This window comes from Apostichopus japonicus, chromosome 7, assembly GCF_037975245.1.
Source record: "Apostichopus japonicus isolate 1M-3 chromosome 7, ASM3797524v1, whole genome shotgun sequence".
Lineage (NCBI taxonomy): Eukaryota > Metazoa > Echinodermata > Holothuroidea > Aspidochirotida > Stichopodidae > Apostichopus > Apostichopus japonicus.
In genome coordinates this window covers 9,306,714-9,319,327 of record NC_092567.1, presented here as the reverse complement: position 1 = coordinate 9,319,327, position 12,614 = coordinate 9,306,714, and the positions used below count along the sequence as shown (strand labels likewise).

The window sequence follows — 12,614 nt, the reverse complement described above, 5'->3', positions numbered from 1 at the left end:
GGTCTGGTGGGTTGTGGCTTAGTCCTCATGGAAGTTCCTGGGCCTATACAAGTTTTCGGACCACTGGTTTAATATTAGACGACATATGAAACAATACAGTACGTTTTGTATTTGTGTGTTTTTGTCTGTAGCCTTGAAATGTATTTTGAACTGATGAGGTCCTCTGACCTTTTTCTGAAATATTTTCCTCAAAGAAGCCGCGAAAGTTTCGTGTCTAAGAGACTGATATCGACAAGGGCGGCGGAACCGGGGGGGCACAGGGGGCACGTGCCCCCCCACTTTTCCTCAGGTTAAAAATGTGCCCTTTTTCTACATAAAAATTGAGGTGTCTCAAGTCAGCAAGAGGCCAGGGAACCAGAATGAACACTCGGGAAGGGCCGTTTCCGGCCATCTGAGGGCATTGTAAAACCAAAAATTTTCTTGTACGCTCCGCGCCAACCTATGGTGGCGCTCCGCTCAGATAGCCGTGCATACAACTTTGCTAATCCTGGCTATGCCCCTGACTTTTAATGAATTTCTGTGGGTCAAACTCAAAGCCTTTTTGAATGGAAACAATTTTTTTAAGATATTAACAAGGAATAAAGTCTAATTCGGAAGATTCCTACATTAGCAACTAACATGATTTCACATGATAGTATGCATATTTTCCTTTGGGGGGGGGGGGGGGGGCTTGGGGCATTGATGGAGTGCTGTGTATACACAAATAAGATAAGAGTTATAAAGGGTACTAAATATAAGGCTGCATCAGTCCAATCAAATTTCTGCAAAGTGCCCTTTGATGTCGGTGCCCCCCCAGATTAAAAATGCTTCCGCCGCCCTTGGATATCGATACTAGCAAAACTGACAGCGGTCACTTACATGTCCATATTATTTCATTTATTTGTATTATCACAATTGGAAGAATTATATATTAATTAGTATTTTTAATTAGTACCTGATGACGTACATTGCAAAATGAAGTGACCTACAAGCCTTTGAAGGCTTTCACACTCACACGTTTTATTTTCAGATCATACTCGCATGTAACTACTTATTAAAGGGTACGAAGACTCGCGCAAAAAGAAACGTCTAATGCCGGTAATTTGACCTTGTTTCGAATGAGGTGTAACAGAAGTGTTAAACACTACCATCGATCCCAGAAAATACACACAAGGCTTGCTACCGTCGGTAATTAGACACTAGTGTACAGTCAGTACATACAGCTACGGTCAATACCCACAGCACATTAAACAAACGACACCCCAGGTCCAGCCAAAGATGACAAAAGTTATCACGTTTCATTAATGTTTGCATTTTGTAGCGTCACGAACAAAACGTCACTTGCAAACAACAGAAAGTTCACTTCTTGACGCGTGTCTTCAATGCCTTTAAGTTAGGCTGTTCAGTTTGCCATGAAAATCTTTAATCGCTGTTAGCCGTGACTTTGAGTTTATACTAGTTTAGCCGAGGTCACATCACAGTGCAAACATCCTACTTTGTCGATAGTTAGTCGTTCGTACTGTTCACGGTTGTCAAGCTAGTACAGCATACGTGTCTCCAGCGACTATAGTACAGGCAGCTGCGGGATGCATAACGTTGCACGGCAACTGTAAACATCGTTGAGCCTGCATAAAATCTAAACCCACCACAAAGATGTACCGGATTGTCGCACTGTGTATTTCGAGCCAGCCCTTACCAAGAATCACTGGGTATCCTTCAACAGTGATTGGAAATTTCGATATTTTTACATTGAATTTGAGAGGAATAAGGCTAGGTTATTGTAACGTTAGGCCTAACAACTTACAAGCGGAGCTAAGGTAAGGTAGCCTAAGTCAGGTCTAGGCCAGGCCTATAATAATTTACTGACATTATTCGATTCGTTTAGACCTAACCTTATTCTTATTAACCGACACTAGTCAAGCATAGTACCTAGCAAAGATTTTACATAGGCTAGCGGTGAAGCCGCTAGATTCATGACTTGTCTAGGCTAGGCAAAGGACAAAAGCGTGAAACTAGTTGGGCCTAAAGTAGTATAATGGGGGGGGGGGGGGGGGATTAATGGTGTAAGGTACAGTAACTTCATTTGTCCCCTAAATTCGTGTAGTCTACTGTATTAGATACTGTATATGTAGCTACTGTACATTGATAAATACTGCAGTTACCTAATTGAACTTCAAATTGTAACAACTGCTTCAGTCCATGGATCTATTAGTGAGCTAATAGATCCATGTTCAGTCACAACCAAGCTACAAAGCCTTAACGAAAAAAACCCAAAATTGCCCCGTGAAACTAAGAAACATCCTGAAGTTATGTTCTTGGAGACACTCTCATGGATATTTTTTCCATTTAGCAGCATTATACCTACACTTCATGCTCGATGTTGGGGAAATTTTCCATTGAATCGAGTAGTTTGATTTTGGACCTTTACTTTTATAATTCCTAAGAACTATGTCTGGCACAATCTGGTCAAACTATCGATGAAATCACATTGCTGAAGTCCTGATGGAACTAAACAGCTGTGCAAAATCAAGGAGATCATCATCACTGCTAACTCTATCCTTTAAAAGAACATTAATGCCCTTACTGTTTCAAATTTACTGCATACCATCATACACACGCATAGATCTGCTCACTAACGTTTCTGATTGAAATTTCTTGAGAAATCAAATTTTGCCAGGACATGAGTGCTTAAAGTCAGGTGAGCCTAAGATTGCTTTTGAAGCTGGGATACTCTGGTAAAACAGGGAGATTTGACAGGTCTGCACTATGAGTGCATCATGAAAGGAAAGTCAAATAACAGTAGCAAATAACTTGGGCCTAAGAAAGGATGCTGTTCATTTGTTATTGTTGAAGAGACAATCTTTCAAAAGCTTTGTCAAAGGTTGACTATTTGTAAGCATCTTCACTTGTTGCTTATCTGACCAACCTGAACAAGTGCATGGAACATTCATTCAATATCTCAGCATCTCCTAATCTATTTTCATTTAACTACTCATTAATGTCCATCTAAACTGATGCATTAATGTGATAGCTTCACAAAATCATGTTACTTTGATGAATGCTTGTGTGAAAATTGCTGCTGGGCCACATACTGTAAGTTACATTTTCAACCCCACTATGACCTAGAAATCCTAATATACAGACCATTGTTTGTATAAATGGACAGGTAGAAGCTCTAACCCTAGGATAAGGATCTAAGAATTCTAAGTTGAACTATGCAGTATGTGTCCTGAATTAAAAAAGTTTTTTTGATTCCAACTACTGTAGGCAACTTGTAGTTGGTTATGGCTATTCTGGTCTTTGGGAACTTTTGAGTTATTTGTAAATTTGTAAATTTACCTTGTTATCTTCCTACATGTAATGTATAGGAAGATGAGATATATTGTACTTCATCCCACATCAGAAATGTGAGGAATTATGTATGTTGGTGTGAGTGAGTGGGTCAAAACTTGTCACCAACTCTTCCTAGACCGTAAGTCAGATCAAGTTCATACTTGGTGGGTACTGTAGCTGCCTGACCATGCAAACTCTTGCCTAATGATCATCAATCGATTGATGAGGTCAAAGCAAAAGGTCAAGAGGTGGAAGGTAAGAAACCTAAAACTTGGTGTTAAGCATTGTCTGCCAGTCAACATGTAGGGAAAAGATAAAAACCACACAATATATAGAGAATGATGAGACAGATTAAGGTGTTTATGGGTGGGGGGCAGGGGGGCTTGGGGGATCCTGAAGGCCAATTGTGGTCAAAGGTAAAATTGACCTAAATTGTGAGAAAAAGTGTGTCACAAACTCTAACACTATCGTCACATTCAAGTTCAAACTAACTGTTGTAACAAATGATGTATATACTGTACATACTGTAGCAAAATGAGGATGCTGAGAGTAAAGTCATGAAAGAGATGTGATTTGTAATTACATGAATTGCCCTCTAGATATTATTTGCAAGTACAGTAAGTACAGTACAGTAGCCTGCAATGTAGGATGAGTTTACAGAGGATGTCTTGATGATAAAATCACTCACAGGTGGAGTAGAATGCAGTATTATGGTGGACGCAACATGCTGTGTTGGTATACAAGTAGCATAAATGCTTTCGGTTAGTGTAGGAAACCTTATCAGGCACTCAATTTTGGTTTCTTGAGATTTTTGGTTCGGTAGTGTGACTACTAGTCCAAGATGATCTTACTTGGCAAGAACTTCCACTTCAGCAAACAACTGCAAAATTTTCTTTCACAATTTTTTATTTTCAAGTTGAAAAGTCAACGTTAAAAATTGGCAAAGTTAACTCTCTGATACTGTAGCAGTGTACACAGCTGTGCAGTTGATGGATAGAAAGAAAAGGCTGCAAAGAGATTTCCTGTTTGATGTTTTGGTTTCAGTTTACATAAATTGAGAGTATCAGACTACTAGAGACTGCACAGCTGGTGTTCAATTGCAAGTGCGTGACAACTCTTGTACAGAAGTACAGTTATAACAAGTTATTGTACCCAGATTTCAGGTGAAAGTTGAAGAGCTAATATGTTGTGTGGCATGTGTGCTAAGCTTTCAAATAGAGTGCTGTATCGATTCCTTTGGCTGTCGGGAATGTCTCTTTAAAGCTGAAGTTTGTGCGGATCTATTGATCACTGATTGAACGAAAAGTAACATATCTACAGGTGTAAATAGTATACACATAATGAATGGTGATGAGTGCAATAGTGCAAATATTTCATGAGTTGAAAGATGGAACAAATTACGTCTTTCAACGAATGAAATATTTGCACTATTGCACGAATGGAAACCATTCATTATTTGTTTTATACGACACCTTCAAATTTGGATATAATTGGATGTAAAATGCACTCATGCAACAGATTGTTTTGTACAGACAGGTTTCTCTGCTCTCTTACCATTGAAAAAAGTGCTACCAAAAAAGTATAACCCATGGTTCTATTTCGTAGCGTACAATAGAGCGGATTTTGCATGCAATCGACGAGCAATTGACCAATCAAATGCCCGGATTATAATTAGGTGTTGTGTAATAAAAGATAACTCATTGAAAACAGATGGTTATAACATACACACCAAGCATTTGATTAATGACTGGTTACTAAGACGGCCACTCAGGATAGAATAGAACCAAAAAGGAAAAATATATATAAAAAATAAAAGAAGTGAATAATTGCATGTTTGACTAGATAATTATGTATTGAAATAATTGCTTGCTGACTTTCAAATAGCAACATGTTTTTAAACACCAAATGGTATCATTCAGTACCCATTACAATGTCCATTTTCAGTGGAAATATGCTCATAGTGGGCAATGTCTTAATATAAATTTCTCTCCTTCTAACAATAGATTATTAAAGAAAACTGGAAGACAGATATTGGGACAGGAATCTCTGGAGAATGAAGGCATTGTAGAACCATCAAACCAAGCCATGATCTGAGAATAGTAACATTCTTGGAAGGGAGAATGCAGCTGTCCTCTGTAGAGATTTGTTATAACTGTTGATCAGTTTATACTACGTACTCAAGCACTTGATGTTGTCACACACACGATGATCACAGTTCATGGTTAGGTGGTCAAAGTAAACAAAGCTTGTTTTATCATAGATAAGTTACTGGACATTAATCAGTTTAGTATTTTATTATTTCTCTGAGGATTTCAGGCAATGGTGCTACCATGGCAACTGATTGAGTAGAACTACTGATTTTGTAATGGATGAACTGGAAGAACTGAACCGCCCTCCAGATAGTTACCTCTTCAGCTTACGATACTTGGTTTTGATTAACTTAATGACATGCGGAGTGGAACTATGCTCATCCGCTGCATTTGGATACCTGCCTCCCCTCCTCTTGGAGGCAGGAGTCTCGGAAACCAGTATGAGCATGATTATCTCCATCGGACCCATGATAGCACTCTTTCTGCTCCCATTGATGGGTACCATGAGTGATAATTGTACCAGCCGTTATGGCAGGAGGAGACCTTTCCTGTTTGGAATGGGAATCTTGTGCATTTTATCCATGATCTGTTTGGCGTTCCCCTTAAGCTCTGAATCAACTGTGGCTTACTTTGTGTCACCAGCTCGTGCCAACTTCATAATGTTGTCAGTGGCCATCATTACCTTTGACCTATCGACCCAGCTCAGCTTCACCCCTATGGAGTCGTTGCTATCAGATCCTTGCCGAAGTGATGAACACCATAACAAATCATTTGTTGTCTTCACCTTTCTACTTAGTGTGGGTGCCTGTGTTGGATACTGGTTACTTTCAATTGACTGGGATGAGACCGCACTCGCTTCTCTCCTAGGGGGCCAGAGACAATGTATTTTCGTCCTTTTGTGTATTATTTTTACCTTGTCCTCTGGAATCTCACTCAGTATTGCCTATGACCCCCAGCTCAGGAATTCTTCATCTACAAAAAGTGATGTTTTCAGGAATAAATCAAACTCTTTCACAAAATTGACTTCTAATCATAACACACCCTTACCTGTTCAAAATGGTGTCAGTCCAGCCAAATCTAGTGATACTTCTAGGATATTTATTCCTCCTTCTTCCTCCGCCCATCCAACATCTATCTTGCCTCGTGCCAACTTCTTTCATAGACTTATGTTACCATTCAGTATTTTCAAGTGCCTGTGTCCAAGACTGGTCAGATATTATTTCCGATGGATAGGTAAAACTACCTCTGATACTTTAGCTAGTTTAACAACAATGCCAAGAGCCCTGAGGAAGCTTTGGCTAGCTAACTTATTGTCTAATACGGCTGTCCTTGGCTTTAGACTTTACTTTACAGACTATGTCGGGGAGACACTCTATAAAGGAAACCCTGAAGCAGACGAAGGATCCATGGATAGGAACTTGTATGATTTAGGTGAGTACACTCTCAATGTTATATTAAAGCAGTGAATGTACTGTACATGCAAATGTACTTGCTTAGCGGGTAATCGGTGGTCACTTAATTACCTTCGTCAGAGTGCTACAGTAGTACCCTGAGAGGGTTTGCAATAAAGTGAAACAATTCATGCAAGACCCAAGACACCCCTTGTTTGAGCACCACATTTACAACTGCGATTATGCCCACCATGTACACTTAGGGCCCGCTACAGATACTCTTTTACGACCTGTGTAAGCCGATTTTCCGACTGTGGTCAATAAATTCAATTCAATTCAATACTGTTAAACAATCTTAAGAATTTACCAAATAAATGAAAATACACAGTGTAGTGTAGTAGACATGTATTAACCATTTATGTTTGATACAATTTACTAGTGCTGCATATGTCTTTACATTCTTGACTTTTGGTGTTAAATCATAAGTCCATTTCTTATTTGGGTTTCTTGTTATTATAAATCATAATACATCTTTCCTGTTGCTATCAGTTGCCTTTTCTTGCACATTTTAAAGTCTTTACCAGACAGGATCCAGGCAGTTTCTTTTTTAATTTTTGCCTGTGACCTCTTTGTCTAATTCTGATACAAATACATAGAAGTTTTGAAACATTTGGAAGTTAACTTTTGGTGAAAAACTCCAAGTGTGTTGTTATCTCAGAAGTGATAAAATATGAATTACATGCAAATGTTACCAGAATGCTTAGAATATGTTACTACTAAAGCTTAAGTGCACAATAAATGTTCACCTGAAGCTCCTGAATGAGTGAATCCACTACAAACCCCAAGTTTATGCATGCTTCTGTAAGAATTTGCTAAATCTTTGAAAAGTAAACCCCCTTCAGATTATTTAGGGACATTGTAGAGTGTTACATTAGATGAAATGTCTAAAGGAATGAAATTTGTCTGTAAACTAAGAGTTTCTGTACACTACAAGCAACACCTAGGTAATGTCCATGTTCTCTTTTACAGGCATACGTATGGGTAGCTGGGGTCTATTTCTGCACAGTGTGGTGTCTGCAATCACCTCTCTGTTCTTGAAACAGTTAATGAGTGGTGTTGGAGAGCGATGGGTGTTTATGCTGGGAATGCTGGTATTCACTCTGCTGACAGGCATGATGCTGTTTGTCAGGAACATTTCATTCACAATCCTTCTAGCAGCAGGCACAGGTCTGGGAACTGCTATAACCTCCACTGTGCCTTATACTTTACTCAGCTGTTACCACGAAAACAGTGAGGTATGTAGTTTCATTTAATAAAATCCTAGCCTAATCATCTTTTTCTTTAATTCGATATGAGAAGTCCTTCAAGGTACCTGACAAACTACAAGTATCACACCCAGGGCATATTAATTGAATATTCTCATTTTATCATGATATATGAGAAGTTCTTCTAGGCTCCTGACAAACTACAAGAATCACACCCAGGGCATATTAACTGAATATTCTCATTGTATCAAGATATATGAGAAGTGCTTCAAGGTACCTGACAAACTACAAGAATCACACCCAGGGCATAGTAACTGAATATTCTCATTTTATCAAAATATATGAGAAGTTCTTCTAGGCTCCTGACAAACTACAAGAATCACACCCAGGGTATATCAACTGGATCTCTTCATTTTATCAAAACATATATTACTATTCATATTTTTGAATTAGTGTTGAGGTTTGGTTAATTAGTCAAGCAGTTTGCCATGTGATGTCAGAAAAATTATCCCCAGACACCAACCTGTTGTATCCATAGCAGTGTCTATACTGGATCCATTTTAGTGTAAACTGGAGTTATTCCCAGATACCAACCTGTAGTATCCATAGTGCTCTAGAGTGTCTATACTGGATCCATTCTAGTGTAAACCGGAGTTATTCCCGGATACCAACCTGTAGTATCCATAGTGCTCTAGAGTGTCTATACTGGATCCATTCTAGTGTAAACCGGAGTTATTCCCGGATACCAACCTGTAGTATCCTTAGTGCTCTAGAGTGTCTATACTGGATCCATTCTAGTGTAAACCGGAGTTATTCCCGGATTAGTATCCATAGTGCTCTAGAGTGTCTATACTGGATCCATTCTAGTGTAAACCGGAATTATTCCCCGACACCAACCTGTAGTATCCTTAGTGCTCTAGAGTGTCTATACTGGATCCATTCTAGTGTAAACCGGAATTATTCCCGGACACCAACCTGTAGTATCCATAGTGCTCTAGAGTGTCTATACTGGATCCATTCTAGTGTAAACCGGAAGTATTTATGGACACCAACCTGTAGTATCCATAGTGCTCTAGAGTGTCTATACTGGATCCATTCTAGTGTAAACCGGAGTTATTCCCGGACACCAACCTGTAGTATCCATAGTGCTCTAGAGTGTCTATACTGGATCCATTCTAGTATAAACATTAATCAGCTGAATATGATTGCAATGTCTGCCTTCATCAAATTCACTGAACAGAAACTTCTTGTGTTGTTTGCATTCATTTCAGAGCGGAGGTTAACTCTTTGAAAAACCTTCATTTGAAATCTCAAGAAAGTTGGTTCATTTGAGAAAACCAAACATCCAGACACATAGTGTAGATCTAGCCCACACACAGACTCCTAGAGTAGGTTGCCTTTATGGATGTCAGTTCAGTTATTATTACCAAAACTTGCAAACTGCACCCAATATCTGTCAATTCAAATATCATTTTTTGACCAAACAGCAGACCATTGTAAGCTTAAACTATAGTTTAATGTGATAAACGTCCAACTATCCTCAGGTTATCATCAAACGTTCAAATACTAAATTGTCTTTTATTCTCTTTTGCAGATATTTTTCTCTGACTTAAATCCGGAACATTCACATCTCCATGGCAAAGGCACAGATTTCTCGCTTCTGGACAGTGGTTTCATCCTCTCAGAGATACTAGCATCAATATTCTTTGGTATTCTTGTGGAGCTGACATCCACAACGGTCACTTACATTGTCTGTGCTTTTCTGTTCAGTTGGTTAAGCTGTTTTGCTGTTTGGTTCATTGAGTATCCTTCCTCTGCAAGATCATTCGTCTCGTAGACGAACCATCTTTGTGTCACACAGATAACTATAACAGACTTGGTGTTTGTAGTTTGGATTAATTTACTATTAACATGTACTACAGACAGTATAATTCCAATGGAAGACTGCATTTAGCTTACATAGTGTATGAAACATTGAAAAATGCTACCAGACTATATGTATGATTTTGTCCAAATCTTGCATTCTTGGTTCGATTCCTTGGTACTATTTTATTGATATATTTTTGATTAGATTTGGTGATTCTAAGCATACTGGCTATAACACTGAATTTATGGTAAACGGTTTCTTTGAATACATACAGTACAGAAATGAGCTATTTGGTTTAGTTTTAAATTAGTGGCTGATACTTCATGGCAGCAAAGAAATTAACACTGGATAGCTTACTTGATGGAACTTGTAATGTGCTGGCTTTAGCTCACTGGTTCGAGTTCTGTTTAATCATGATTTCAGTTATTAACTTGCAATAAAGTTAATGACTAATGGAACACTGACTGAAATGTCACAGCTACTAGTATTAGGCAAGCCTAATACTAGTACTAATGCTAGTAATTAATGTTGCTCCTTCAAATCGTGTGTAGAGTTTCCATGTTAGCTGCTTTGGTTCGGTAATTTGTGGTATCAGAAAATCTACATTTGATGTTTTCTCAGGATATATGAGCTTTCTCACTTTGCTGGTTGTCCAGTCCTATTCCAAGTGTTTGAATATTTCAAGTCTCAACACACGTCATACAATAATGTCTACAGTACTGTCCACACCTGAATACGAGAGTTATGTTGTAAATCTTGTTACATCTTGCTATCTTGTCACATTTGACATACTTTCTGCACATTCATGTACTGTATGTGAACACCTTATAGTACAAGAGTGTAATTGTTAATTAGATTTCATTGGATTCCACTATTTCTAGACGTATCTTTTCCCTTTCCTGGCATTATTTACAGAATAAATCTGTTCTTGGAATCCATGATTCCATGGAATTCATCGTAGTTTTAAGTTTGATCAGGGTCCTTACATTCCATTTATATTTTTATTTTAAGTCATTGCAATGCTATGATTCGGCATGGTGTAGCTATGTATTAAAATGGAAATTTTACTCACTTTCTACTCACAAGTATAACTTATTTACAAACTATATTGATACTTAATAAATTTGAGTCTTATTTCATATTTTGGATGTTGTCATCCTTAAAAACAAACATCTCAATTTTTCGACTGTAAATTTTGTCCTTCTTGTAAGCTGTCAGGAGGAAGAAAATAATACCTATAAATATATTACTTTTTTCTGTATTCTATGCATACACTAACGTGTATGTGATGATACCGTTGAAATATATCTCTACATATGTGCATTCTTTTTTCACAAACTGTTCATAATTAGATTTATATTTGATTAATTTTTTATAATCTGAGAACTTTAAATATATTTTTCCTACCTTTGACATGAGTGTACTCAAGTGTATTGGGTAACTGCAAGTTCATGCACAGGTTTACCTATATACTAGAAGAGTTCACAAACTCATACAGGTCAAGGGTTGCTCATAATTGAAGCTAGTTTATTATACCATGTTGGCTTCGATCAAGGTTTATCTACATCCTGTTCTTTTGTGACTGCATTGAATGTGTCTGTTGTGTGTTAAGTTACCAGTTGGCTGGATTGAATGTGTCTGTTGTGTGATAAGTTACCAGTTGGTTGCAATAAATGTGTCTGTTGTGTGTTAAGTTACCAGTTGGTTACATTAAATGTGCCTGTTGTATGTTAAGTTACCAGTTGGCTGCATTGAATGCGTCTGTTGTATGTTAAGTTACCAGTTGGTTGCATTGAATGCGTCTGCTTTATGTTAAGTTACCAGTTGGCTGCATTAAATGTGCCTGTTGTATGTTAAGTTACCAATTGGCTGCATTGAATGCGTCTGTATGTTAAGTTACCAGTAGGTTGCATTGAATGCGTCTGCTGTATGTTACATTACCAGTTGGTTGCATTGAATGTGTCTGTTTTATGTTAAGTTACCAGTTGACTGCATTGGATGTGCCTGTTGTATGTTAAGTTGGCTGGATTGATTGCGCCTACTGTATGTTAAGCGGCAGCATTTATATAAAACACAATTTTCAGTATATATATGTGACAATTTCAAGCTAAAAACACAAGTCAATAAGGTAGATGATAATCATACAACACACCATTGTTTCTAAGAAGTACATTCTCATTTAATTAAAACAGATCAGATTATTTTCATATTTCTATGACATTGTAAATATAATCTATAAAAAATAGTTAACTGTTAGCAGTTAATAATATATCTATATATATATATAGGTGTGTGATGTGTTATAAAGACAGAAGCAAGTATTCAGCAGCTAATATTATGCTAATTAATGACCTTGTAAACGGAGAGCCCCTCAGCGAGAGTAATTTGATTGCTTGTTTTATTGGAGATGAATGTAGTGCACAACTGCACTTGTTTACTTGTTTGTGTTTCCTTTGAAGAGTACTGAAATTTGTATACCAGTATATTTTTAGGACTGTTGTATTGTTTATAGCAATCCAAAAACCTTTAACACAGCAGTTTGCATGTTGATTGCCATGGATTTTGGTAATTATGCCAACCATTTAGTAGTATTTACTAAGAAATATATACTAGTAATAATTAATTAACCGATTTATCAATAACAACTAAATTATAATAATTAATTTATTGCTAATAACTAAGAAATCAG

The 12,614-nt window shown here is 37.6% G+C and overlaps 2 protein-coding genes across 3 annotated transcripts in view; one reads left to right on the top strand and one right to left on the bottom strand.

The window, feature by feature from the left end:
• Nucleotides 1-12,614, bottom strand: part of LOC139970053 (uncharacterized) — a 491,924-nt gene that overhangs the window by 389,311 nt on the left and 89,999 nt on the right. The gene's annotated exons all lie outside the window — the stretch shown is intronic.
• Nucleotides 1,038-10,050, top strand: LOC139969349 (solute carrier family 45 member 3-like). 2 transcript variants are annotated; one of them, XM_071974231.1, is made up of 4 exons: nucleotides 1,038-1,688; nucleotides 5,316-6,833; nucleotides 7,823-8,088; nucleotides 9,653-10,050. In XM_071974231.1, the coding sequence occupies exons 2-4, from the start codon at nucleotides 5,678-5,680 to the stop codon at nucleotides 9,893-9,895; spliced, it is 1,665 nt and encodes a 554-aa protein (XP_071830332.1). In that variant the 5' UTR covers nucleotides 1,038-1,688; nucleotides 5,316-5,677; the 3' UTR covers nucleotides 9,896-10,050. The 2 variants fall into 2 exon arrangements, with proteins under 2 accessions (XP_071830332.1, XP_071830329.1); XM_071974228.1 differs by having other exon boundaries at nucleotides 1,038-1,796.